General features: G+C 39.4%; 1 protein-coding gene across 1 annotated transcript in view; it reads right to left on the bottom strand.

Annotated features, from left to right (window-relative positions):
• Positions 1–6,434: 6,434 nt before the first annotated feature.
• The window catches only part of pipox (pipecolic acid oxidase), a 50,772-nt gene continuing 32,613 nt past the window's right edge, over positions 6,435–24,593 (bottom strand). The window contains exon 8 of the mRNA XM_044354903.1: positions 6,435–11,412. Within this exon, the coding sequence (XP_044210838.1) occupies positions 11,282–11,412 (131 nt within the window). The 3' untranslated portion in view covers positions 6,435–11,281. The remainder of the gene's footprint in view (positions 11,413–24,593) is intronic.

Below are 24,593 nucleotides of genomic sequence, written 5' to 3'. Positions count from 1 at the left end.
CAAAATTTAGCAGTCTAAATCCTTCGTACGAGTCATGTACAGCCAGTTGTTCTTCACCAAGGGAAAGCCACTTGTTTACCTTAAGAATTAGTATAATACTTGAATCTGAATGAATTTAGAGTTTCATTACAGAAATCAACTAAAATGAAAATAAATGCAAAATGAATATTCTGTTCATATCATCACTAGACGTTTGACATTATTTTTTCTTTCTCTTTTTTTCTTGTATGACTCTACTGACATATTTGGTATGGCAGTTGAGTAGCTGTTAGGTAAATCTTGTTACTCCACCAGCTGCCTCAGAGTCTCACTGCAGGTCACTGTCGAGGTGAACATCCTCTGTTGCACCTGACAGTGTGACATCACCTACTGTATTTCATGGGCTAATATTTTATATCTAGTAAGTTATCTGCATGACTGTCACGTCCCCTCCATTGCCTCCCATCAAATTCATGGAGCGCTTTGCTTTAGAAAGATGTTTTTTAGCATCTAACTTGATGTCGAACATTTCCTCTTTATTCCTGTCACAGTATATCGCTGCTCGTTGGCAGCTGGATTCACATTTTTGAAATTGTTTCAGCCTCTCTAATATGACTACTGACACTGATACATTGTTCTGTTTATGTCTGATTTCTGACAGCAGGACTTGGAGCTCAGCGGTGTGAAATTCTTGTGATTTTTTTTTTTTTGTGTGCAGTTAAGAGTTTAAATCTGACTTGAAACACTCGTACAAGCAAAACTCACATAAAAAAGTCAGATTAAAGGATAAAAATACAAAAATGTTTTGCATTGGACCCAATGAAACATTAAGCTAAAACAGGCTAAAAGTTCAGTAAAGCTGCAGAGGTGGTCATAAATCTCTTTGAGTACTGTGAAAAGGGTTGTTCTCTGTGATGAACCCATCACTTGTTAATATTAAAATATTGATTAGTGCAGTTTTGACCTCTTCAGGCCTTATTTTAATAGCTGAAACACAAAAATTGAATAGTTTATCACTATTATCCACCATAGCCAGAATAAAAAAAATATTTTTGATATCAGATCTATTAACTGAATATAAATGATTCATTTGAAAATACAGATGGGTGACAAATTAAAGAAAAAAAACAACATAAAGTGTTTTAGTAAGTTAGTAAGGTGTTAAGCCATCATGTGCTGCCAGAACAGCTTCAGCGCACCTTGGCATTGATTCTACAAGTCTCACACCAATAATCAGTAATCTGTGAATTTACAATACATGGAACATTAACCCATTAACTGAGGACTTTCCTAACTACCTGTTGTATTGAATGAAAGGACATTACTGTATTCCACCTTCAAATACCGTAATTGAGGACTGATCCGTCTCCTGACATTATTGCTTCTACAGTAATTCAGGTGACACTACAGGAATGTTTGATCTTGAATGAATGGAATGTCCTGACTTGGCAACCGATAGGAATGGGACAACCTGTTGTTGTTTTCATCGATGTGATTCATAAAGCCTGTTTATCTGGCTCTCACAGTCACTGGGGTGATTGCTGTTCCTGCTCATGTTTTCAGCTGCAGTGGCTGGTATTTAGTGAAAAGGTTAGTACAGAAGAGTGACGTTGCTCAGACAGGTGCCATGCTGATGCGTAATTGTGTAGCCTTTCACTGAGCTGTCACTGAGTAGACCTCAGACATTCCTATCATACTTATCAAACCTCCCCAGGACAGACAGGATATATATATCCTTAGTAACATGGTGGAGATCTCATAGTTTCTGGTTCAGTAATGCAGGGAGCATGTATGGAGTACTGTAAGGTGGCCTTTTGTCTTCTGTTGTTCGGGGGTCAATGTAGAACTCCTTAGAATTCAAAATGAATAATCATTTGAAACAGGTGAAACTGATTAAAATTAGACACATAATCATGGATGATTGTTTTTTTATGGTACTATATGACTTTGTGTTTGTTTTTGAATTGTGAGTATTTATAGAAAGACTCATCTAGTGACAGAGAATGAACTCTGTGGTATGTGGTTTTGGTCTAAGACAGTGTTTCCCAACTTCTTTTTGTCTGACATGCTCCTACAGCAGTGTCAGCTTCATCAACACCACTCATCATGTTCCAAAAGTGTTCATTTGAGTTCATTTTAAAACTGATGTTATTTAACACTATTGATGATATAAAAGTGGTCATTTAATACATTTTCACACAAGCCTTTTTAGTAGGTTTAATCATTGCATGAATGAATGTTTCAACCATCCAGTACTTTTGCTGATCTTTTTCAACTTCACTGCTCAATTTCTAACTAGTTTTCATGCACTTATCAAATCATATATTTTTCACACATTTTCAAATAGCTGAGCTACTCCACAATCTTTCCATGTAGTCCATGACAACTGTGGAAGTCCCCTCGGGGGGAGAAGTACTCCATTGAGTGTCTGTATTTGTGCACATGTTCAATTTTCTCATTTCTTTGCATTGACAGCTCCCTTCTTTTTTTCCTATTATCACTGATCAACTTGGAAAACCTTTTCCCACTGTTTCTCATGGATTCCTGAATCACTGATCCATGCCATGTACTTATCCTAGAACACATTGAATAATAAATAAAATCAATGTGATGTAGAGCAGAGGTTCTCAACCTTTTGTAACTTAACGCCCACTCCTTATTGTTAAAACATTTCCAAGGACCACCTTATCAAATAAATGAGAAAAAAACATACCATTACAAAAAGGAGAAAAAATAAACTGGGCTGTAAATATGTGTTGTGCCACTGTCAGCTATAATTACCAAAATAAATATTCTGTCCTCCCTCAGTGAGACACTTGGGATTGCTTCCGGGAAATAATGAGATCAAGTCGTGGCAGGATGGGTGAGAGGCTGACATGCAGAGTAGCATTCAAAGTTGTTTTCAGTTTGTTCCTTGCCTTTGATTTTATGACAGTCACAATGGAAAACCCTGACTCACATAAACAGGTGGTGGAAGAAAGGCAACAGAAATTTGATTTTTGACAGAGAGGGATATTGACTGGCAGTCAGTGAATGAACCAAGGTCAACTTGTGTGAGCTGAAGCTTCAGGCTGCTGTCTGCTGATAGTTCCATCAGTTCATTTCCAACACAGTGGACAGAGCCATGTCCTCTGAAGCAGGATCCAGAGAACGGGTCCAAAATCCAAAGGTTTCCATGTCGTGGGTCCTCTGGGAAGTAGTCTGCAAACTTTCGTGACAACTGAGTCAAATGCTGGGTTATAGCATTGGATATGCTGACATGAGGTGAGGCGTCCAAAGTTTCACTTAGGAGTGAAAACATGTCAAATTGTTCCTCCTTGACTCTTGACCCTTCCTCTTTCTATGATTCGCAGATTCTTGTATCTCTTTCAAAATGTACCCATTTTTTGTACAAGGTCTTTTTTTCAAATCATTAGATTCAATAGTTATGCCTTTTATCTGGGGCTTTAAAGCTCACAGAATATCAAAAACTAATTTACGTAAACCAAGAGAGATGGGTGGCCTAGGACTGCTGTACCTCCTGCATTATTACTGGGCAGCGAATGCAAGAGCCCTTGTCTATTGGCAGGAAGGTTACAGTATGGAAGTATCCACAGAGACTCCCCCCTGGGTTGCCTTTGAAAAGAATGATGTTAAAAACAGCTCTCTTCCAGCACTTCTTTTTTCAGCACCTAGCTCCCCTGCAAATATTAAGGTGGATAACTTAATCATTTTGAACTGCTTGAAAATATGGCAACAAATTAAGAAGGGCTGCAGATTACCAGACACTTCTATTAATAGCCCAGCATATTGCAATCATGCATTCCCCCCATCCCTCTCAGATATTTTTTTTTGACAGCTGGAGGCTAAAAGGCATAGTCACCTTGAAAGATCTGTATATTAACAAGCAATTTGCCTCATTTACTCAGTTAAAAATAAGTTCTCTCTTCCCACAACACATTTCTTTAGATACTTGCAGATTAGGAATTATGTCTGTCAGTGTGTGCCTAACTTTGAGTCTCTCCCTGAAGAAAGGATGATATATAGGCTTCTTCTGGGCTCACCTGAATCCAAAAAACTGGTCTCAGACTTTGTAAACATATTTTCTGAACAAATGAATTATGCCACACACACTATGCCACACACAAAATGCCCGAGAGGAGGAACTGGGAACACAGATTGGGGATGATGTTTGGGAGGAGGGCCTTAGCAGGACCCGATGATCTTCTATTAATGCCAGACATCAATTAATCCAATTTAAGGGGATGCACAGGCTTCATTATTCAAAAATTAAATTGCACAGAACCTTTCCTACCATGTCCTCTTTATGTGATTGATGTAAATCAGCAGAATGCTCTCTGACCCACCTTTTCTGAACATGTCCAAAATGGTATCATTTTTGGTGTGACATATTCAAGTGGTTCTCTGACATGCATGGCTGTGTGTTTGAACCTGATCCAGAGATTCAGAGACCCACTATCTGGGTTTTCTCCCTCCCCCCGAAACCATAGTGTCTCCGTGCAAAGCACTATTATGTAGGGAATGGTAATCACAAAGAAAGTCATTTTAAGCCTCTGGCCTCAGTTTAAGACCTGGCTTACTGAGCTCACTGGTACATTACATATGGAGAAAGTTCGATATGGCATAAGGGACAGTCTTAATACATTTTCAGATATATGGCAGCCATTTCTGAATCTACTTGATCAACATCATCAACTCACAGCCTCAGTCCTACCATCACTGTGGTAAATTGAAATGGCAAACTGGCCCTATATCAGCTCATCAGCTGTCATTATTGATTAACCAGTGTTATTCTGTTGATGAACTCAACCAATGACCTGTCAGATCTAGGTTGGCCAATGAGATTTCAGGGGTGGCCATGGCCACTCTAGGCCTCCCCCTAAAGTCGCCATTGGGTACAAGAGCTGCAAATGATCTGCATCAAGTCTCTCACACACTGTCCCTGCAGTGTCCCAGTGAGCACCAATGGGGATTCCTAGTTGAAAACTGGGTGATATTTGGTCTGACTAAGAACTCTTTTCGCCATCTTTTCAACCAGCTACAATATGGTTACAACATTGTGTCACATAACACAAATTTGTTAAATCATTTCAATAATGTGTTCAGTTGTAGTAATTTTCAATGCATTTAATGTTTCATATAAAATGTCAAATATGGAACTACATAAAAGGGGTGGAGCCAAATCCAAATACGATATTCGGAAAAACACAGTGTTTTTTTTTACAAATATTTATTTCATACAAATATTTTAAAAATGATTTGTTTTCAGGAGGAAAAAAAAACATGTCAAGTAACAGCACACAGGTTGAGATTTGTATTGTAGTGAGGTTTTATCATTGTCTCCACCCCTCTCCTTTGCTCTGCTGTCTGTCTCTGTGTTACAGATGTATGAATAGCTGCAGGTGTGTGTGTCTAGTGGAGCTGAGCTTTGGCTAAGTGGTCAGTGCCTTCATTTTTGGTCTGGGAGACTGGGGTTTGAGGCCTGGTGTGGGAACCCTTCTTTGCTAAACCATGTTTCACTGGGATTTGCAACAGTGAAATTTTTCATCCTGTACAATGTGCAAATAATAACCTATCATCATTTCAGAGCCTAACTGAGAAACCACATCCAAATTTCTGAGTTGAAAGCCAGTGAAATATGGTCTAAATGTGAATCTTTAATCAACGTCTTAAAACAGTCGGTGAAAAAACTTTCACTTTTGAACCTGTTTTGAATTTCTTTTCACTGGTGACCATAGCCATTTTTTAAACATCTTTTCAAAGGGAAATGCTCACTGGGATCTTATAAAAACTAACATTAAAGCAACATTGCTAACGTCAGTTGACTCGTCCAGCTGTATGGCAAAGTATGGGCTTGGCTTTATTCTTTCCACAAGTTGGCATTTGATGTCATCACTTATGTCAACAATACTTCCGCTCACAGTATCATTGGAGAGTGGTATTGACTGAATTTTGGTTGCAGCTGCCTCCCCCAGTAACTCTCAGCACATATCCACAGCAATAGGCAAAATAAGCAGCAACCACATAGTTAGCTTTCAAAGTGGCTTTTGACTGAGTTGTTAATGTTGTGATGACTTTCTGTTGTGCCTGTAGCTTGGCCCTTTTCCTCAGGAAATATTCTCTTTTGGCTTCCCAACACATCTTGGGTGCTTTGTGTTTAAGTGTCTCTGGAGCTTCAATGGTTTTAGCGCCTCATTTTGTCTCAGCATCACTGTCTGCCATTATGAATCCAAATTCAATGTATTTGGGGTCATATTTCATCACCACATACTTTGGAGCTTTTACACGTTTGGAGCTTTTACACTTTTTCTGTTTTTTGTTTCAAAAAACCAAGTCATTTTGTGTCACTGCATCTGAGAGAATGTTGGCTAGCTAACAGTGGCAACTAGTTTGTCTCTACCTGATGTTGTGTTGTGATTGAAGTGGTGATATTCAAACGTAACTGGTCTTTGAAATTATGTGAATTCTTGAGCACATTTAGATATAAAAATAACTAGCTTTGTAAATTATCAAAAAAAAAAAAGAAAAAGTAATCTAACCATTTGGCAGTACTACTGCCTCCACCGCCCACTAGATGGCACTGTGAGGCCCACTGGTTGAATAATGGCTGATGTAGAGGATGATCCAAGATGGTCTGAAAAAGCAGGAGGTAAATGATGGTGTGTTTTACTGACTTCCACCCATCAATGGTCTTCATTGTATGAAGAGGAGGCTGAAGATATAGATATTTGTGCCAGCTGGTGCTAAACTTTTTGAAAGTTTTGGCCACTTAGAACAACTATTTGAATTGAATTGTAAGGAATTGGGAATTTTTTCAAATGGTTTTGTATTCTATATCATGAATCCTGATGTTTTTGAAAGTTTACAAAACATTAAATAGTGGTGGCACAGCTCATTTCACATTCAGTTCTTCAACCTCAGATTCAACTTTCAGGGACACTACCTGGTTAAATCAGTGAAATCTTGTTAGTTAGCTTTTTCTCAGTCCCTACATGAAGAGAATTGAATTTGAAATGTACTCCAACAAAATCAACACTGAATTTTATTTTTAATTTTTTTTAATTCAGGTAAACTTGAGTCATTTCAAAACCTCACAATCAAATTAAGATGGGGAACAATGTTAATTGGAAATGTATATGTGCCAATGCCTTTAATTTATTATACTTTAAATAAAAAAAATAATTCTCAATATAATAAATTTAATCCTTTTGTTTAGTGTCAGCAAGGTTATCACACTGTATGTAACCTAAGGAAAAAAAGTTTAAAGTAGTTGACAATTGAACCTTTTGTTGATGGTTTGTCACATTCTTCTATATCAATTTTTTTCCTCTTTACTGTAAAAATCATAAGAAATCCAAATTTTGACTTAGAGTAGTAAATCCAAATTTTTGTATCTCTTTTTTTAAATTAAAAAAAGGTATGACTTAGTATCTCTAATTTCAACTTACTGGGAGTATTTTTTATTTTTATCACTCCTAACTTTTCATCCTGTATTCTTTGCTGGTAGAAATGGGTTCTCATAGTTTTGTCACTACTTTGACTAATATTAACAGTCTGATATGAAATTGGGGGCATTAAACATTGCTAAAAGAACCACTGCTAAAAGTGATAGTTTGTAGATAATTGTTGCAGTCCACACATGTAGTACACACAAGGTGCTTGAGTGGCCTAGACAAATGCATCTTCCTTCAAACCCTGTGAATATCAAAGCAGAATAAAGAGGCACAAACAGGAGAACCAGTGGTGAGCTGAAGATTGTCCCTGAGGGGGTGAAGCAAACAGTTAGAACCATCTCTCAAATCAGTGCTGTGACATTGGAAAGATGGAAAAGAAAAAAACAAAACTGTGAGACTGAGAATGACAGCAGAATTATTTTCCACTTGGCCAAGCTTACAGCACAGTGTCACATCTGTTCTCTCTCTCACTGTTGTGCAGAAAATCTGCCACTGCTGTCATGGAGGTTTCAGGCAAACGCAAGCTTGAGATCATAAGTGACATTTTCCCAGAATGCAAACAGAGTTGAAGCAGTGATGAATATTTACAGGGGCAGCAGTAACCTGAAGGTGTCTCTGGAGTGAGGCACATAACCCAGAGGAATTGGACTAGTCAGCATGGTGAGGCTCACTGTGGAACAGGTTGGAACTGGGCAGCTCCCACTGGTCTGTGTGGCTGTACTGGGCAATGCATACATACACACTGCATGTGTACACTGATGCACTGCACAAGACAGAGCCTGGCTCCCTAAAGTGCTCCCTAATGTGTTATTTGAAGAAGGTCATGGTTGGTTTGTGTAAAAGATTAAACATGCTGCTACTTTGTTTCATGGGACAGAGTTAAATGCTGAGCTCAAGTGTAGCATTAAAGCTGCTGACATTCAGTCAGCTCCTTTGACAACATGAAAATGTGCAGAGGTTACAAGCATATACCTACAAACATTACACAGCAGCGGTTCTCAAACTTTTTCAGGGTTTCTACAGTGTTTGCTAAACTTCAAAGACCTTTTTAATACCACTTAGAATGCAATTTAATAAGTTTTCACAGTCATACCGGTCAAAGAATGACTGAAAACCAGTAGACTATAAGGCCTACAATTATTTATTAAATACATGAATTTATTGACATATTGTATTTCTATCAGTACTCCCCAGCAGCATATAACAATTTCTAGTAATATAATTAATCAATTAATGTGATCTGGACACAGATCAATGGCAGAGATTAACCAGTTAGAAAATGATTTAAGTTTTTGCTAAAACTAACACTTGCCCATTATGAGTGGATGAGCTTCCTAGCTAACTAGCAGTATTGACAGTGTGTGCTGCAGGTTTGATGGTGCTGACTGAAACTCCACAAAAAAGGATTAAACGGCTTCCTGTAGCACAATCCACTGTTGCACCAGTCTCACTTGTAGTTTATAGATGTAGAGCGTCACCCAACAGCCAGCAAACAAAAAAAAACTAATGTTATTGTCTACAGCGGGAAAGAGACAATATACAACACATTTGTAAATAATATTAAAGACTTATTTAAAAGCATGCTGCACACATCCAGATCACTCATGTTACACACATTGACAGAAGATAAAGTCAGCTGCACTGACCAGAGACACACACACACACACACACACACACACACACACACACACACGCACACGCACACGCACACGCACACACACACACACACACCTTAGAGAACTAACTGAGCAGCAATCTGATGCTTGCACCCCAAATAATGTTCATAAGGACCACAGTGGAAATAATCCTTGATAACTTTGTAAGAATGTGTACGAGAAGATGGCTGATAATGTTTTCTTTTTAAAGTATCAAATAAAGTCAATCAATCAATCAATGTGTAGGAGAACAAAAGTTGGCTTTTTATCAAAGCTTTGTGGAATTCCACAAGCTAGACATTGTCCCAGAGAGGTGTTTCAGTTGGTCCTGCTTGATGATTATTGGTGGTTGAATATTTGCATTTGCATGTTTAATGTTCTTCTAATTCTTCCAATTTGCATAATGGCCCTTTGCAATCCATCTGAAGTCACTTAGAGGCAAGGGAGCAAATGGTTTGCTGAACTGTAGTGTTTCGCTGCATAATTTTCCCATTCCCGCTGATGGCCTTGGTTGGCATCCATTGTAATAGGCCGTCTGATTAGTGATTAAAATGCTTACCGGTACATGGGGAAATAGATCCAGGCAATAGGCCACCTCTGAAGCCTGAGCACGCAGCTGGCTTCGCATAGACAAATGGCTCACTGCTGATGTCTTTTTAACCATGTACTTAGGTGGCAAAACGCTGAATGCTGGGAAGGCAGCAAGAGGGAGGTTTACTGATGCATGAAATCATACAAGCCAATAAGATTATAGTTTTTTTATTACTTGTCACAGATCAGTGAATTTACAATTACATAACAATGTTAGAATGTAGTTGTAGTTGTCAATGTTGGAATTCTGGTCAAAATCAAGGCAGTATTAGTTTATTCAGTTCATTACTTTATGCTGCTTTGGAGAACATCTAGACTTCTAAATTTTACAGGTCATTTTTCCTTCCTTCCTTCCTTCCTTCCTTCCTTCCTTCCTTCATTCATTAATGTCAATCTGTATAATGTAATTTGGATGTCATACAGCAGATTAATTGTGCAGTATTAAGACAATAGTGAAGAGGACAAATACTACATGATATGCAAGCTCTGTAGCTCCAATTGCAGCTCTGAGGTAGACTGCTCATGGTGACATGCTGGTATTCATGTTTCATCACTAACCAGTTCCATCTCAGTCACTCAGAACGTGTACATGAACACAAGAAACCTAGTTACTCAGAGAAACCAGGTTATGGGATAACAAATTTACATGCACTATAGTAAGCTGGTCACTTGCAGCAGGTCAGTAATCAGATTTCTCCCCTACCACTGACCTTATTTTGGAAGCATTACTTTATTTTAACTGAGGTAGTGATACTATGCACTGTTCCCTGTTTTTTTTTCCGCTTGTGTGTCTGAGGGCTGACAGGGCAGTAAGAAGTTAGGCTCTGAAGAGGTGGTAGATTTTCGTTTAAAGAGCAACTTAACATCAGCTGAAAATCTTGTATTTGGGCACTGCTAGTGGTTCATCTTTTCACTTCACTGTAGTGATGTAGAAGTGTACTCTATGATGTCAGTATACTGACATCACTTTTGGGTGTGGCTACAGAGCACAATTCTGATAGTCAAAAGTGAAACAGAAGGAAATGTTCAACTAGAGAGGGATGTGAAACACTGATTTTCAGCCTGGTGTTAAGTTACTCTTAAAAGTGCAAAAATATCAGAATTTTCTAAAAGTTCAGCATTGAAAATCAACTTATTTTGACTGTTTGTTTTAATCTTACTTTAAAATAAATTGTTTTGAATACAAGGATGCATTGCTACATGTAATGATCTTTCCTTTCATCTGCCGGAGTATACGTGGCTAGGAAATCTGCTTTAACCAGGAGAAATCTCCTCTCTAATACCTACACTGGGTTTCTTTTAAACATGACGTTTTGAGGGAAACGAGATGAGAAGATCAATCTTCAATCTTCTCATCTCACTCTCAGCAAAAAAGCAAATAAGTAGTTCCCAAAATGTTGAAGAAATGTAGATGTAAATGTACTGAATGGTTTCATTACAATCGCTTGAGTGCTAATCGATTACACCATGTGGAAACACAAACTGACAACATCAAATTAAGCAGCAGATCAAAACAGCATGATCTCTATGTGTTTCATACTCTGTCAAATTACAATCAGTCAGTCATACCACAGGTCTTGATGATATGTTGACGTCCTGGTTCTACAAAGCTGATTTGGTGTTAGCCTGGAAGCGTTTAATTCGGAAAGGTGAAAGGTCATAGGATGGCACTTCTCCCAGGGTGAGCTCACACAGCAGCTTGCCAATGATAGGTCCAAACTTGAAGCCGTGACCTACAGAAGAGAATTCATTACAGTGAGCAAAGTATATGTAGGTCATCAATTCGTGTTAGATGAATCAAAGTCCTGAAGTGAGCAAATCCATGCCCTGCACTTTGTAGCTGACCTATAAATAGCCTGCATGTCTGGCACATTGTCTGAGTCAGGCAATGGGTTCGAGCCCCACAAATGAATACATAAAGGAAGAAGAGAGCTGTTGTGATGCCTGTCAGTGAGCATCTATTCACTTCAGTGAACCAGGACCAAATGCTAAATTAAGGGAGATTTGTCCTTTCTCTGCGTAATGGCTCCATGTGCACAAGCCCAGGAGTGAGATGAGAGAGCGTCTATTTTCAAAATGCAGCAGCCTGAGTCTCCTTGTTGCTAAGGTCTGAGAGGCAAATTGTGAATGTCAACAGGGCTTGAGGAATGCAGCACATTGCCATCTGACAAAGGTCTCAGAGCTCCTGTGGATTCTGCCTGGCTTTGAAGTCATAAAAGCTTGGCTCTGACAGTTTGGCCACGTGCATTTTCATCTCGCCAGAAAAGGAGAATGGAAAACCTCAATAGATGGCCAAGCCCACAGGGTGACTTTGTAGCCATGGCAACCCCCCAGTACTTGCTTTAAAGCACTTGTGTCAGGCTTTGATGACAAATGCACGTAGTGAAGGAGAGGGAGGAAGGCAACACTTTTTTTCTGTATTATGGATAAGCCCTGTGAACTTCTCCAATATGGCTCTGAGCCTCTTTACTGTTGCTGCAGAGGAGCTGGAGAACGAGCACATACAGTACAGAAAGTATTAGCACAGATAAATCAACAGAACAAGTTGAAGCTGATTCATTGTTTTTCTAAATTGTAAGTACAGTTCATGTCAGCATCCAAGTTGTAATTGTGACTGGAAAACTCTGATATAACCAATTTGGCACTTAATAATACAGAAAGTACCTTAAAAAGCAAACAATCACAGATACCTAACCTTAAATCAGCTTAAGTCTGCCGAGGCAAATAAACACTAATTGATATAGTGCTATATTGACCATGGGAGTATTTTTTTATTAGCCATGCTAGCTGCATGGCTCAAGAGATGGCATTGTCAGTTGGTTGTTGACCACTTTGGCCCAGATTGAAACTCACGTACTATTTGGACATCCAAGGTACCCAGGGGATGAATCCCATTCACTTTAATGATCTGAGTTTTCATCTGATGTTTGAATGTTTTGGCTTTAAGTGAAATATCTTAAAAATTACTACAGTGGTAGAACTTCAAAGTGTCCACCTTTCCACTTTGGTTTGGTTGCATGCAGTATCCTCCAGCCTCTGTAAAATCCAACATGCTGTTGTCTTTTTTGCCACCAGGAGTCACAAATGCCCTGCCTCATCACTACTCTATTTTGATGCAGTGAGGAATCCCAAAGCAGCTGTTGAATTCTCTTACTGTATATCATACAGACAGCAACCTCCAGGGCTGAAAAATGAAGCCAATGCATTGTGCCAAAAACTGCAGTACCTTGAATGGCCACTTGAGTTTGGCTCCAAAAGCGAGTCAATCCCCATAAACACATGTTAAAATGCCCAACTTTACAGCAGAAATAAACATGTTTACAGCCTGGTACAAAAAACAATTTTGGTCTCTAGAGCTAATTTGTCCTTTCATGACAATTGTACGGGAGGTGAATTTTTATATAACTCACCTGTTTTAATTGTATTAAGGTTTAAAGTTATGCATAATTAAGAGTGTGGCCCCTTTGAGTGACAAGTGGGTGCCATCAGAGGCAAGTTGCTTCCACAGCGACAATGTTGGTGATCTAACATAACCATGGTGTAACCCCAGATTCATAGAGAATAGGCATAGCCACCGCTATTTCAGTGTATTTTCAGTTCATGGAAGGTAACTGTAACACTTTGGTTGCCTAAAGAAGTTTTGTTCAGCATTTGGTTGTACTAAAAGACCCTCTAAGGAGTTAGATGTTCAGGTTTTTTTTCGTTGAGCACATTTTATTTTAATGGCTTTAAGGCTTGTTTTTTTGCTAGTTGAAATTAGCATTAGCATTATCACAGTTAATCATAGACTGTGACTGCACAGTGCTAACCAAGCTAGCAGCCAGCATTAGGATAAGCTCCAACCTCTCTTCCAAATATGGTCACTTCTGGCTCCAAAAATCCAAGATGGCAACGGTCAAAATGCAAACTCGAGGCTTCAAAATGGGAGTCCACAAACCAATGGGTGATGTCATGGTGGCTACACCCATTATTTTTTATAGTCTATGATATCATGTCATACTGGGGCTGCGCTGGATAAATCATAATATCTGTTACACACAGAGTTGCAGATGTTTAGTCAAAGATCTATTAGAACAAGTTAAAGTGCTACAAGCTGAGGAAATAAAACATGATGATGTAAAGGTTGATATATTACACAGCTGCTGTCATTAAAGTGTGTTGTAATCACAGAAAATAGGCTATAGATTTGTTCAGGAGCCAGCAGCTTGCAGTGACTGCTGGTATGAGCTTTGACCAAATTTCTATCAACTTCTTACTTGCTCTGTTGTCTAACAACAGAAAAAGAAAGACATGTAAATGAATAAACTAGATCATGAATTTGGCTGCATTAGAACACAGCATAGGTGATCTCTGAAAGCAGGGGAGGACTTAACAGAGGTTTAATGGGCAGAGCAATTGACTGTGTGTGCTTGCAGTCAGGCAACCTCCTGTTACCTATAACTTTGTAATCACTCATTTTTAATGTTGATATAGTCTATCACACAGTTGTCGTCATTAATCTGCATTTATGTTGATTTTGTCAGAAAATGTTGGGATTATAAAATAATGATCTGATTTGAGCTGCTATTGAATTGTCTCCAGGCTTGAATTTTTTGAAACTGTTTTGCACTCTGCACTTTTATTTTGTTTCAGCTTTCTCTTGAAAGATGTAAAGTAAAAATTGTGAGGAAAAGATGTTTTTTGTGTATGCCATGACTCATAGGCGTACGTTCTGATTCAGTTATAATATACATATCAGGTTACAACACCATCTGATTGAATTAATCTTTTTATTTGGAATCTGTGAGCCGACAAAAACCTTTATGAAGATTTTTCATAGAGTTAAACATTAGTTTCCAAGGTCAAGCATGAAGAAGAAAAATAACTTACCAGCTTTTTCCATAGCTTCCCATCACATTTCAGTCTTGCTCATTAGATGGAGTTTACTCAGTTAAATGTGTTGAGTTACTGTCAACTTTGCTGACTCCATGACATCTAAGAAAACTCCATTTGCTGAGGAAGACCATTGGATGCACTTAAAAGGTCCAGTAGAAGCTACTAAATGGACCTTGAGTAAAGAATTTTTTTCTAAAATCACAATACCAATTTTTTAAGTTGTTTTCTCCATTTTCTCTTATAGTTTCTATAATAGAAAGCAGTCAGATAAATCCAGAGATGCACAATATTGACTATGCCTTAATTTTTCTCTAAAGTGAAACTCTCTCTCATAACTTCAACCCCTTGTCAAAGCCAGAATGCCATCAGACATGTGATATGGAGGTCAGTATATTTGGCTTCAAAGTTCATTAAGTTTAACTTTGGTTGCAAAACGTGGCAAATTGCAGCTCATACATCAAAGCAGTACTGTACTAATACTAATCTCTCTATTGTGGCCTTCTTCTTTCCAATGTTGCACTTATGCATTTGGTGTGAAAGCAGGGTCAGACAAATACTTTTAGCACCACTAAAATAACATTGTTAAGGCTCTAAGAGCAGCATTAACATTAAACATTAAATCATTAGTGTTTTCATTTATGCAACATATCTGTATTGTGGGTCTTCAGATACCCTTGCCAGTGCCCACTGCTCTGAAAGCAGAAAATTCTGAGCACGATATTAATTACAGATATAATTAGGTAAAGGACATGACTGCAGCAAAAGATGGAAAAGTGCCAGGAGACACTGAAGGTAACTGAAGGAGAGGAGAGGTGGGGCAGAGTCGGCCTTCTGGGTGCCTCCGCCATGTTAATTAGAGAAGAACATGAGTATAGACCCAAAGCACAGACACTTTCACCTTTCAACAATGGACAAGTACATCTCATTAAAAGTTAAAGATCTGTGTCCCTAAAATACATGGAAGGTTTGGTTTGGCTAGATAGACTTGTGGACATTCTGCAGCTCTCAACACTGTGTGAGCACATGAACATATCTTATACAGAGTGTAATTTCTTAAGTTTTTTGAAAAATTCTGCTTTAAACAGTTCCTTAGACTGTTAATAAAATGAATCACATTTGTGGCTTTGTCTTGACTAGACTTCATCAACAATGTAGACTTGCAAGAAACTGCTGATGATGGGGAATATTTCAAAAACAGAGGGAAAAATCTAAAAGACATTATTTTAAAACTAGGATAAATTAGCCTGAAAAGACAATGTTAGATACCACTGCTTGTTCTGACCTCTGACTGGCTGAGGCATATACAGTGGAGCTGGTAGCTATTCATTATCCAAACGAAGTGGCTGCTGAGAGCCCAGTGGCCTTCAGGGGCCTCCCAAACAAACAAATTACAAATGTGAAGTCTAGTTTTTTAAAATTTTGTTTGTTCTATAAAACGTACTTTGTTACTTAAACAGCATGTGTTTATTGTACAATCTGACTCTGGATGGTACTATCAGTTTCATCTTTGTGTGCCCAGTACATTTACATTTACATTTTTCATTTAGCAGACGCTAAGGATAGGACGTAGATGCCAACAGGTAGTGCATCAACGCAATGCATAGAGTGCATAGCTTGCATAGAAGCAAGTTTTTCTTTTTGTTTTTTTGTTTTGTTTTTTCTCTACCTGCAGTCCATCAAGTGCAGAGGTGTTCGCGAAAGAGCTGGGTCTTTAGTCTTTTCTTACAGATCGAGAGGGACTCTGCAGATCGAACAGAGTTTGGTAACTCATTCCACCACCAGGGAACTACAGAGGAGAAGAGTCTAGCTAGTGACTTAGGGCCCTGCTTTGGTGGTGGTACCAGGCGCCTTTCATTGGCAGAGCCTAGTGAGTGGGAAGGGGTATAGGCCTGAATGAGGTAGGCAGGCAGGAGACATTTTAGTTGCTGTTTTGTAAGCAAGTGTCAGGGTTTTGAATTTGATGCAGGCAGCAACTGGGAGCCAGTGGAGGGATATCAACAGTGGGGTGACATGCTGTTTTGGGCTGATTGAAGACCAGAGGTGCCACTGCGTTCTGGATCATCTGCAGAGGTTTGAATGTACATGCAGGGAGGCCTGCAAGTAAAGAGTTGCAGTAGTCAATGTGTGATATTATGAGAGCTTGTACCAGCTCTCATAGAGTTGTGCTGCAAGCTCAGACAGGTAGGGTCTGATCTTCCTGATGTTGTACAGGGTGAACCGTCACGATTGAGCAACTGAGGCCACGTGAACCTTAAGGGTTAGTTGGTCATTGATCATGACACCCAAGTTCCGGGCAGACTTTGTGGGCATGAGTTGGGTTGATTCAAGCTGGATGCTGATGTTTTGTTGTATGGAAGGACTGGCTGGCATGATAAGGAGCTCGGTTAAGCTCCTAAAGTTAAGCTGAAGGTGGCGTTCTTTCATCCATACTGGTATATTGGCAAGACATGACGAGATCCTAGCCGAGACTGTGTGGTCTTCCAGCAGGAATGACAGGAGGGGCTGGGTGTCGTCAGCATAGCAATGGTATGAGAAACCATGGGAGTGGATGATTGCACAAAGTGAGGTGGTGTATAATAAGAAAAGAAGGTGACCAAGCACTGACCCTTGAGGAACCCCTGTGGATAAGTTGTGCAGTTTGGACACTTCTCCCCTCCAAGGTACTCTAAAATGAAAGGTAGGACATGAACCAGCGGAGGGTGGATCCTGAAATACCAACCTCAGTGAGTGTGGAGAGGAGGATTTGGTGTTTAACTGTGTCAAAGGCAGCTGACAGGTCCAGTAGCAAAAGGGCTGAGGACTGACCAGCAGCTCCAGCTGAGCGTAGTAATTCCATAACCGACAGGAGTGCAGCCTCGGTAGAGTGACCCTGTTTAAAGCCGGATTGATTTTGGTTGTACAGGTTATTCTTGGAAAGGAATTCAGAGACTTGGTTTAAGATTGTGCGCTCAAGTATTTTTGACAGAAAGGGCAGGAGTGAAACCGGTCTGTAGTTTTCAACCTGGGCTGGGTTGAGTGTAGGCTTTTTGAGCAGTGGGGTGACTTGAGCCTGCTTAAATGCGGTGGGGAAAACACCTGTAGTACAGAGAGTAAGGACATGGTGTATGGTGTAGCAAAAACAAAAGCTGCGGAAACACTACTAGCCTATATCCAGAAGGTCTGAGTTTTCTAGGTTACTTTATTTTAACTGTAGCTGACTGATCTCAACACATTGTACATTTAATTTTAAATTTATTTTGGAAGAAATAATATAAGTGGATACCTAGCTTTACTTGCAGCATGCTGGTTTGTTCTGAACATAGGCTTTATAGCATTTGTTATGTTTCATTTTGTTTATGGTTGGTAAGTGACATTGATTTTGTTTTGTTGTTAGTAGGTGACATTTACCACATTAGAGGTCTTCAACGGCCCTCTTGGTAATCAAGAATTGGACTGAACCCAAATTACATTCAGACAATATGAGTCAGACAGTACAATATGACCATACCTGACTGTCCTCAGGTCCCTTTCAGATAGGGTCTCTGAGGATGACAACTGGTCTGTCTAGGACTTTTAGGACAAACACTGTAGGAACTGGAGTTTGTGTACTCAGTCCCCCCTCGCATCAACTGCAATACCCCCTCTCACTAAGTTAAGAATATGTGGCAAGCTCCAAGGAAATGAAAGTCCCTAAAGCTCATTTCTCTTCACTCCAAATTAAGGACAAGCACTGGAGGGCCTGGAGATTGCAGTTGATTCGAAAAATGTGCTTCTCTGGATCCACTCCAGCTGCACTCCAAACTTAGTACCGGAGGGAAAGGATGCAGATCTCATTACAACTTAGGGGGCAATCACAAACATGGAATTTTCTCAAGAACATTTTCTGGAGGAAACATCAATAATATCAACAATGTATATCAAATTAATTGCTGTAACAGACACATACATTAATAGTAGCTTAAAATATATATTAATAAATCACTTTTCATCCATCACTGTACATATTTACCTTTTTTACAGAGCCACATATGCAGGTACCCAAAACAACACTCAAACAGCACAGTGATACTGTAAGCTTCACTTAAAAGGTAACGTTGTCCATCTAAAACAAAAACCAGCAAGCATTTTTCATAGTGGGCATTCATCTCCATTTTCCCTTTTTCTGTAACTTGTTTACTCAAAATGACAGGGCCTGTCTTAGTACAACTGTGGAACCTTACCTGAGACTCTTTCCCTCTGTAAACTGCTGCTGCTGCCCTCCACAGATTGTTCTACTATTGTTATCTAATGGCACAATTATTAATACATTTGTATTAGCGCTTCATTCATTTTCAACGACATTATCAACTAATACAGGGGTCTTCCTATTTACAGAGTGGTGGTGTGAGCCTACAAAAATGTCCTGATGTCTAGCTTTTTTCTTTTCTCTGCCATGTTTCGGTAAACCCTGACCTGGCTGACACACTGACACACACGGTATGAGGATGAAGTACACTGTTAAATTCATTTCCCAAACTCCCATTTAGTTTAGTATATTCAACGGTTCAGACCACTCAGCAGGATGCATAGGGGGGACAAAAGGTGTTATGTTTATGTGTGAATTATTTCAAAAGTGGACTCAGCTTCTGCTAAATATATATTTTCAATTACATAATTTATTTAGAAATAATTTAATGGGGGGGACAACTTCATGCTTTTCAGAAATTGGGGGGGACTTGGCCACTCTGAGCCCCCTCATTTCTGGATCTGCACCCAGGCACGAGGAGATTGCAATTGATTCGGAAAATTTGCTTTTCTGGTTTAATTATAGCTGCACTCCAAAACATAGAACAAGTACTGGAGGGCTGGAGATTGCAGTCAAAAAAGGAGCTTTTGTGTTCCCAATCCAGCTTTCTTGTATTGAAATTTGTATAGAACTCCTTTTTCTGCACTCCAAACCTAGGACAAGCACCTGAGGGTCTGATATTGCAGTTGATCCAAGAAGGGTCGTCTTATTTTTGTTTCACTCTATTTAAATACACTACTTGCTACTATCTATTGCTGAGAGTTTTTTAAGTTGTCGGAACGATCCATAACAGTGTTCCCGCACCTTTGATTAATACGTAAATAAATCTGATTGGCAGTTTCAATATAATAATGTCAAGCGAGTTCATTTTTCGAATGCTGAAGCCTGGCGTTCCTTATTCCTAATTTAGCTGACCAATATCAGTGATAATGGCTAACGCTATATCCATAAAAACATTGATTTCTGCACATGTGTAAGCTGGCATGAGCCACTTGGCATTGTAGCACATTGTAGTAAACTAGATTGATACTGAAATATCATATCAATAAATTAGGTCTCTACTGGATTACTGTGTCGTAAAATGGCAGCAATCAATGAGAAAATGATGCTGTGTGGCAGAAAAACTGCTGTTTTACAATCAGTGAGTTCTGTGACATTTTATGATTGACACCTTACCTAGAGATGTGTGTAAATATTTAGTTACTCAGTTATGTTGTAACTTATCTCCGTGATGCAAGCTTTTATTTTAGTAATGCATAAATCACAACTTAGTAATAATTTACATTATAACTAAGTTTGAACTTACACACAGCTGGTGCAACAAGCTGCGGCAGTTGTTTATCCTTCTCTGAAGCTACATGTGTTTGATTGTAATCGGCTAATATCTACTCAGTAACTGTCCAGATGCTCTAAGGAAATATCTGCTGAAGCCTCCAGCCTTTCTGCCGCTTGCTCTCTGCACTCGCACTCACATTTACACACACACACATGCCCTGCCTTATTCCTTAATGGTGCTACACTACTCTTGAACCTTTCATGTAGATGTCCTTTGAAGAACGAAAAGAGGGAGGATAGCTAATAAAATCCACAATAACATAGGGTGTTATTGTGCTCGCACAGTGTGCGAGTGAAAATCATTAGTAGCCTGTTGATACCACATCCTTATCTCGCCTAGGGCACCAAAATGGCTAGAGCCGGCCCTGCTTCCAGCTGATACCATTAAGATACTCATTCAACAAATCAGAAAGTAATGTCACCCCACAGCCTCACCCTAACACTCGACACACATCCTTTTTCCGTTCTCATTACTTCCCCTCAGTAGGTTTATGTGTGCAGATGTCAATAAACTTGTGGTCGTGGTACTTCAGCATCTAGCTAGCTACAGAAGGGGAGTGAGCCTAGGTGGAGGTTCTTTTTTCTGAAGTGGTAGGTAATTTCAAATGCAACATTTCAAACAGAGCTCAACAATAAGCTGTTTTATGTGCAACTTGGCTATCTGTCTTGCTAGCTTTTGGTGCGGTAGCTGACACCCCCGGCTAAGGGGGTTCCTGACTGACATCTCAAGCAGAGCTGGCCAGGGAGATAGCCAGGGCACAGTTATCGCTCTGACCGATGGTGCTGGCGATGACCCTTCTACAAGGGCCCTCCTTTAATCAGACAGTGGACATGTACATGATGTGTTGTTGAAGTTATCTGGTTAATTCAAATGCAGCACAGCCCAGAGCCAAAGGAACAAATGGGTGTTTAAAAGAAGGTTTGCTGATCACATAGACTGTTCACAAAGAAAACAAGTCCACCAGAGCTCACTGTACAAGTCAATCTAGGAGTTATTTTGAGGTGAGTCATTTTTCCCTGCTGCACCGCTACACCGGATCTTAGGGTTCCCCCACCGGACAAATCCCATCTTAACCCCTGCTTAGAACAAGAACCAGGGCCTGGAGAGTGATACACATATACTGCTGATATACTGTTTGCTACTAGCTACTTCTGGGTCTTTTGATAACTGTCATCTCCAGTATTTGCTTAGTATTTTCTACACAAGTGTGATTTTCAGGGGACTCACACCAACTGTCATTGTGTTTCTATTCAGTCTCAGCTGTGAGCAATTGACTGATTAAACCATCAGCTGTACAGCTGCGATGATCAGCCCACATTGTTGTAAAACCTCTTTTGTGTAAAGACCCGCGAGTCTACATGTGCAAGTCCACTGACAGGCGATCTTACCAGACCTCTTTTCCTAGCCTACCTAGTTTTCATCATCCTACTTTTTCCCCTTTTTGGCATTATGTGTTTCCAGAACACTTACGTCATTCAAAGCAAACCTCGCCCCCATACCAAAAGTATATGTCATATTAACCTCTAGACTCTGGTTTGATTTGTACCTCAAAGGTCAATTATTCAAAGTAGCATGCCAAAGAGAAGAGTTCAAGCATCCCTTTCTCCTCCAAATGATTGATCTTGATTGTCCGCTCACATGGTTTTTGTCACCACCGCTTTGCTGATGATATTCTTCTTAATCTGTCTCCAAGACTGAACTCCTTGTGATCACAGTCTGTCCTTATATATTCAGCACAACTTCACTATCCAGCTCAGCTCTTCCTCGCTCTCTCGAACAGTCTGTTTTTATCTTCTACTTTATCCTATACTTCATTTTACTCATTTAAATGTGTCCTTTTATATTGCCTTATTTCTTTTATATCTTCTCTTTGTGTCTTTTGTGTCAAGCACTTTGACTTCCCTTGTTGTCTAAGGTCCAATGCTAACCCTTTATTAATGACTTATAACCATTTATAACTAAATGTTTCACACTTTCTGATAAGTCATCAGTCCTGCAGTTTAAATGATTATGAATCATTAGTAAAGGGTTAACTGTCTGACATTTTCTGATAAGTCATCAGGTCTTAAAGTTATTAATAAAGGGTTAGTGTTTCACATTTTCTAAGTCATCAGGTCTGCTGTTATATTTAATAAGTCATTAATGAAAATAAAGTTTGTAGTTACAAATGTTAATAAATCTTTAATAAATGGATTTCTGTCTGGATGCCCTGCAGCACTTTCCAGAAGGTAATTAGTTGAACAGTACATTGGGGGTGTTTTCCTGAAGAATTAAATAAAGCAAATGTTACCTTGGTATACAAAGGAGGGATTTTTCATAACCCAACCACAACCCAACCCAAAGATTATGCTTTTTTGCATAGGCTAAAGCTGTGGAATTAAAATTGTTAGAACTGACACATGAAGATGTCAATTCTAATAGATTTATTAGACTTTATTCCAGCATCATGCACTGTTCAAACAGCACAGTGCAACCATAAACAGATTCCTGGTGTGGGGTCAGTATTAGACAGAACAAGGTTGTATTCCCTGAGATTTACAGGACAGGAGCCTTATATTTATTTTATCATCTACAGTAGATTTGTGATTTATGTAAAAGTAGCAGAAGATTTATATAAACGTTTCCAGATTTGGTCCATGGGTCACTATTTGCCTACCGCTGGTGTATAGTCTGTTTGCTGTCTTCTCAGAGAACCTGTCTAGGGCCATGGATAAAATTCACTTCGGCCAGATATACGAGCTATCAAGCTTTTTGTGTCTGTTTTTCAGGCACAGATGTGATGCATTCCACCCCAAACACGTGCTGTGTTTATCAAACAGGTGTTATGTCAGTGTGTGTTTGCAATGTGCATCTCTCTCCTCATTCCAGGAGGATCACACAAAGAAGGTAAGAAAAAAAAACAATTTTACCTATATTCTAAAGACATCTTAATGATAGCAGATAGTCGCACCACTACAATATCCAGATAGCTTCACTGTGTCAGTGATTTAAAAACTTAAAAAAAAATTATTAAATATAGACCTGTAACTAAACCAGATTCTCAAAGAAAAATAAAACAACAAATATTAATGGACACACAGATTTTTTAAGCAAACAAAAACAGTGTGGGGAGTTGTGGTTGGGTTCACTAAACTTGAATTTGAACCTGATAAAATCACCACAGGATGCAACTGTGGTGCTGTCTGTTGATAAGACATTTATATTTATACATTTGACAACATTACAACAACACCTTCACCTCCACCTGCTGCTCAGAGTGCAGCACCTTCTCTCTGGCTTGTGTATGTTTTGTTGTTTGTCTCCCATTGAGAGTGACACAGACAACTTTATGGAGTCAAGATCACTAGGTTATCATTTATTTTCTAAACTTGGCTAACTCATAAAAATCGCACTGCTGAACTGCACCTATGGGCTCTCCTTCATCTGCAGAATGCTCTTGGAGGTCAGTCCCAGACCTGGGGCCAGATGCATAAGACTCTGTGTAGATTCATAAGTAAAACTGTGTGCATGTACAAAGCCAGATATATGCATACGCATTTATAGATTTATAAAGCTGTATGCATGGTTCTGTTTTGTAAATCTTAGTCATTGTGGATCTAGGCACATGTGCACAAGCCTTATTTCCACTCCCACAGTTAGCCATAAATGGATGAAGACTCAACTGGAATTGGTGAATAAATGGTATTTATTTTAAAAAGTGAGCGAAGTGTGTATGACATGACTGTGGAAATGTACATTGTCCTGAATTTATCAAGACAACAGGTAGACATGGAGGACCAGTTGAGTTTGCATCAACTAGCAAATTAAGACAGGCCTTTATTTCTAATTTTCCCCATATTTTTTTTGGTTCCGTTTCTTTTTTCCTCTTCCTTTTCAGTGAATCCTTTTTGGACTGTGCTCTTACTCCTCTGACCCACACTGGACACAAACTGGTACCTCTGGAGCTTTTGTCTGTACTCCACACACACACATCCACAGCTTGTCTCACACACTCCTCTGTCCTGTTCACTGAGCACTTGCCTGCTTGGCTCCGTGCTCCTCCTGGGTGAGGAGGGAACAAGTGATGCTGATTCATTTGGCTGCTGCTCCTGCTGTTTTTGTGCTGGCACTCATCAGCACACATCTGGTGTACAAGGTGCCAGATACATTACTTCCTGCTCTTTGTCTTGTCGAGCTGTTGACATTTTCATTTTGACATCGACATTTTCTGCTTGACTCCATCAGCTCAAAATACGCACTGTTTGTGTAGTAGCTTTCTTTTTTAGGACCATCTTCATTGCATTTTGCCTTTTAACACATGATTGTGAAGATGAGAGCAACATACAGTTAATGTTTCAATGGTCTTTTTTCAGATCAGATTACAGAATACTGTGGTACATCAGCAGGCCAGCTTTCACTTCCATGATACATCCAGTACATGAGCTGTGGGATTGCTGTGC

Source organism: Thunnus albacares, chromosome 6 (genome assembly GCF_914725855.1).
Source record: "Thunnus albacares chromosome 6, fThuAlb1.1, whole genome shotgun sequence".
NCBI lineage: Eukaryota > Metazoa > Chordata > Actinopteri > Scombriformes > Scombridae > Thunnus > Thunnus albacares.
This window is presented reverse-complemented; position numbering and strand designations above follow the sequence as displayed.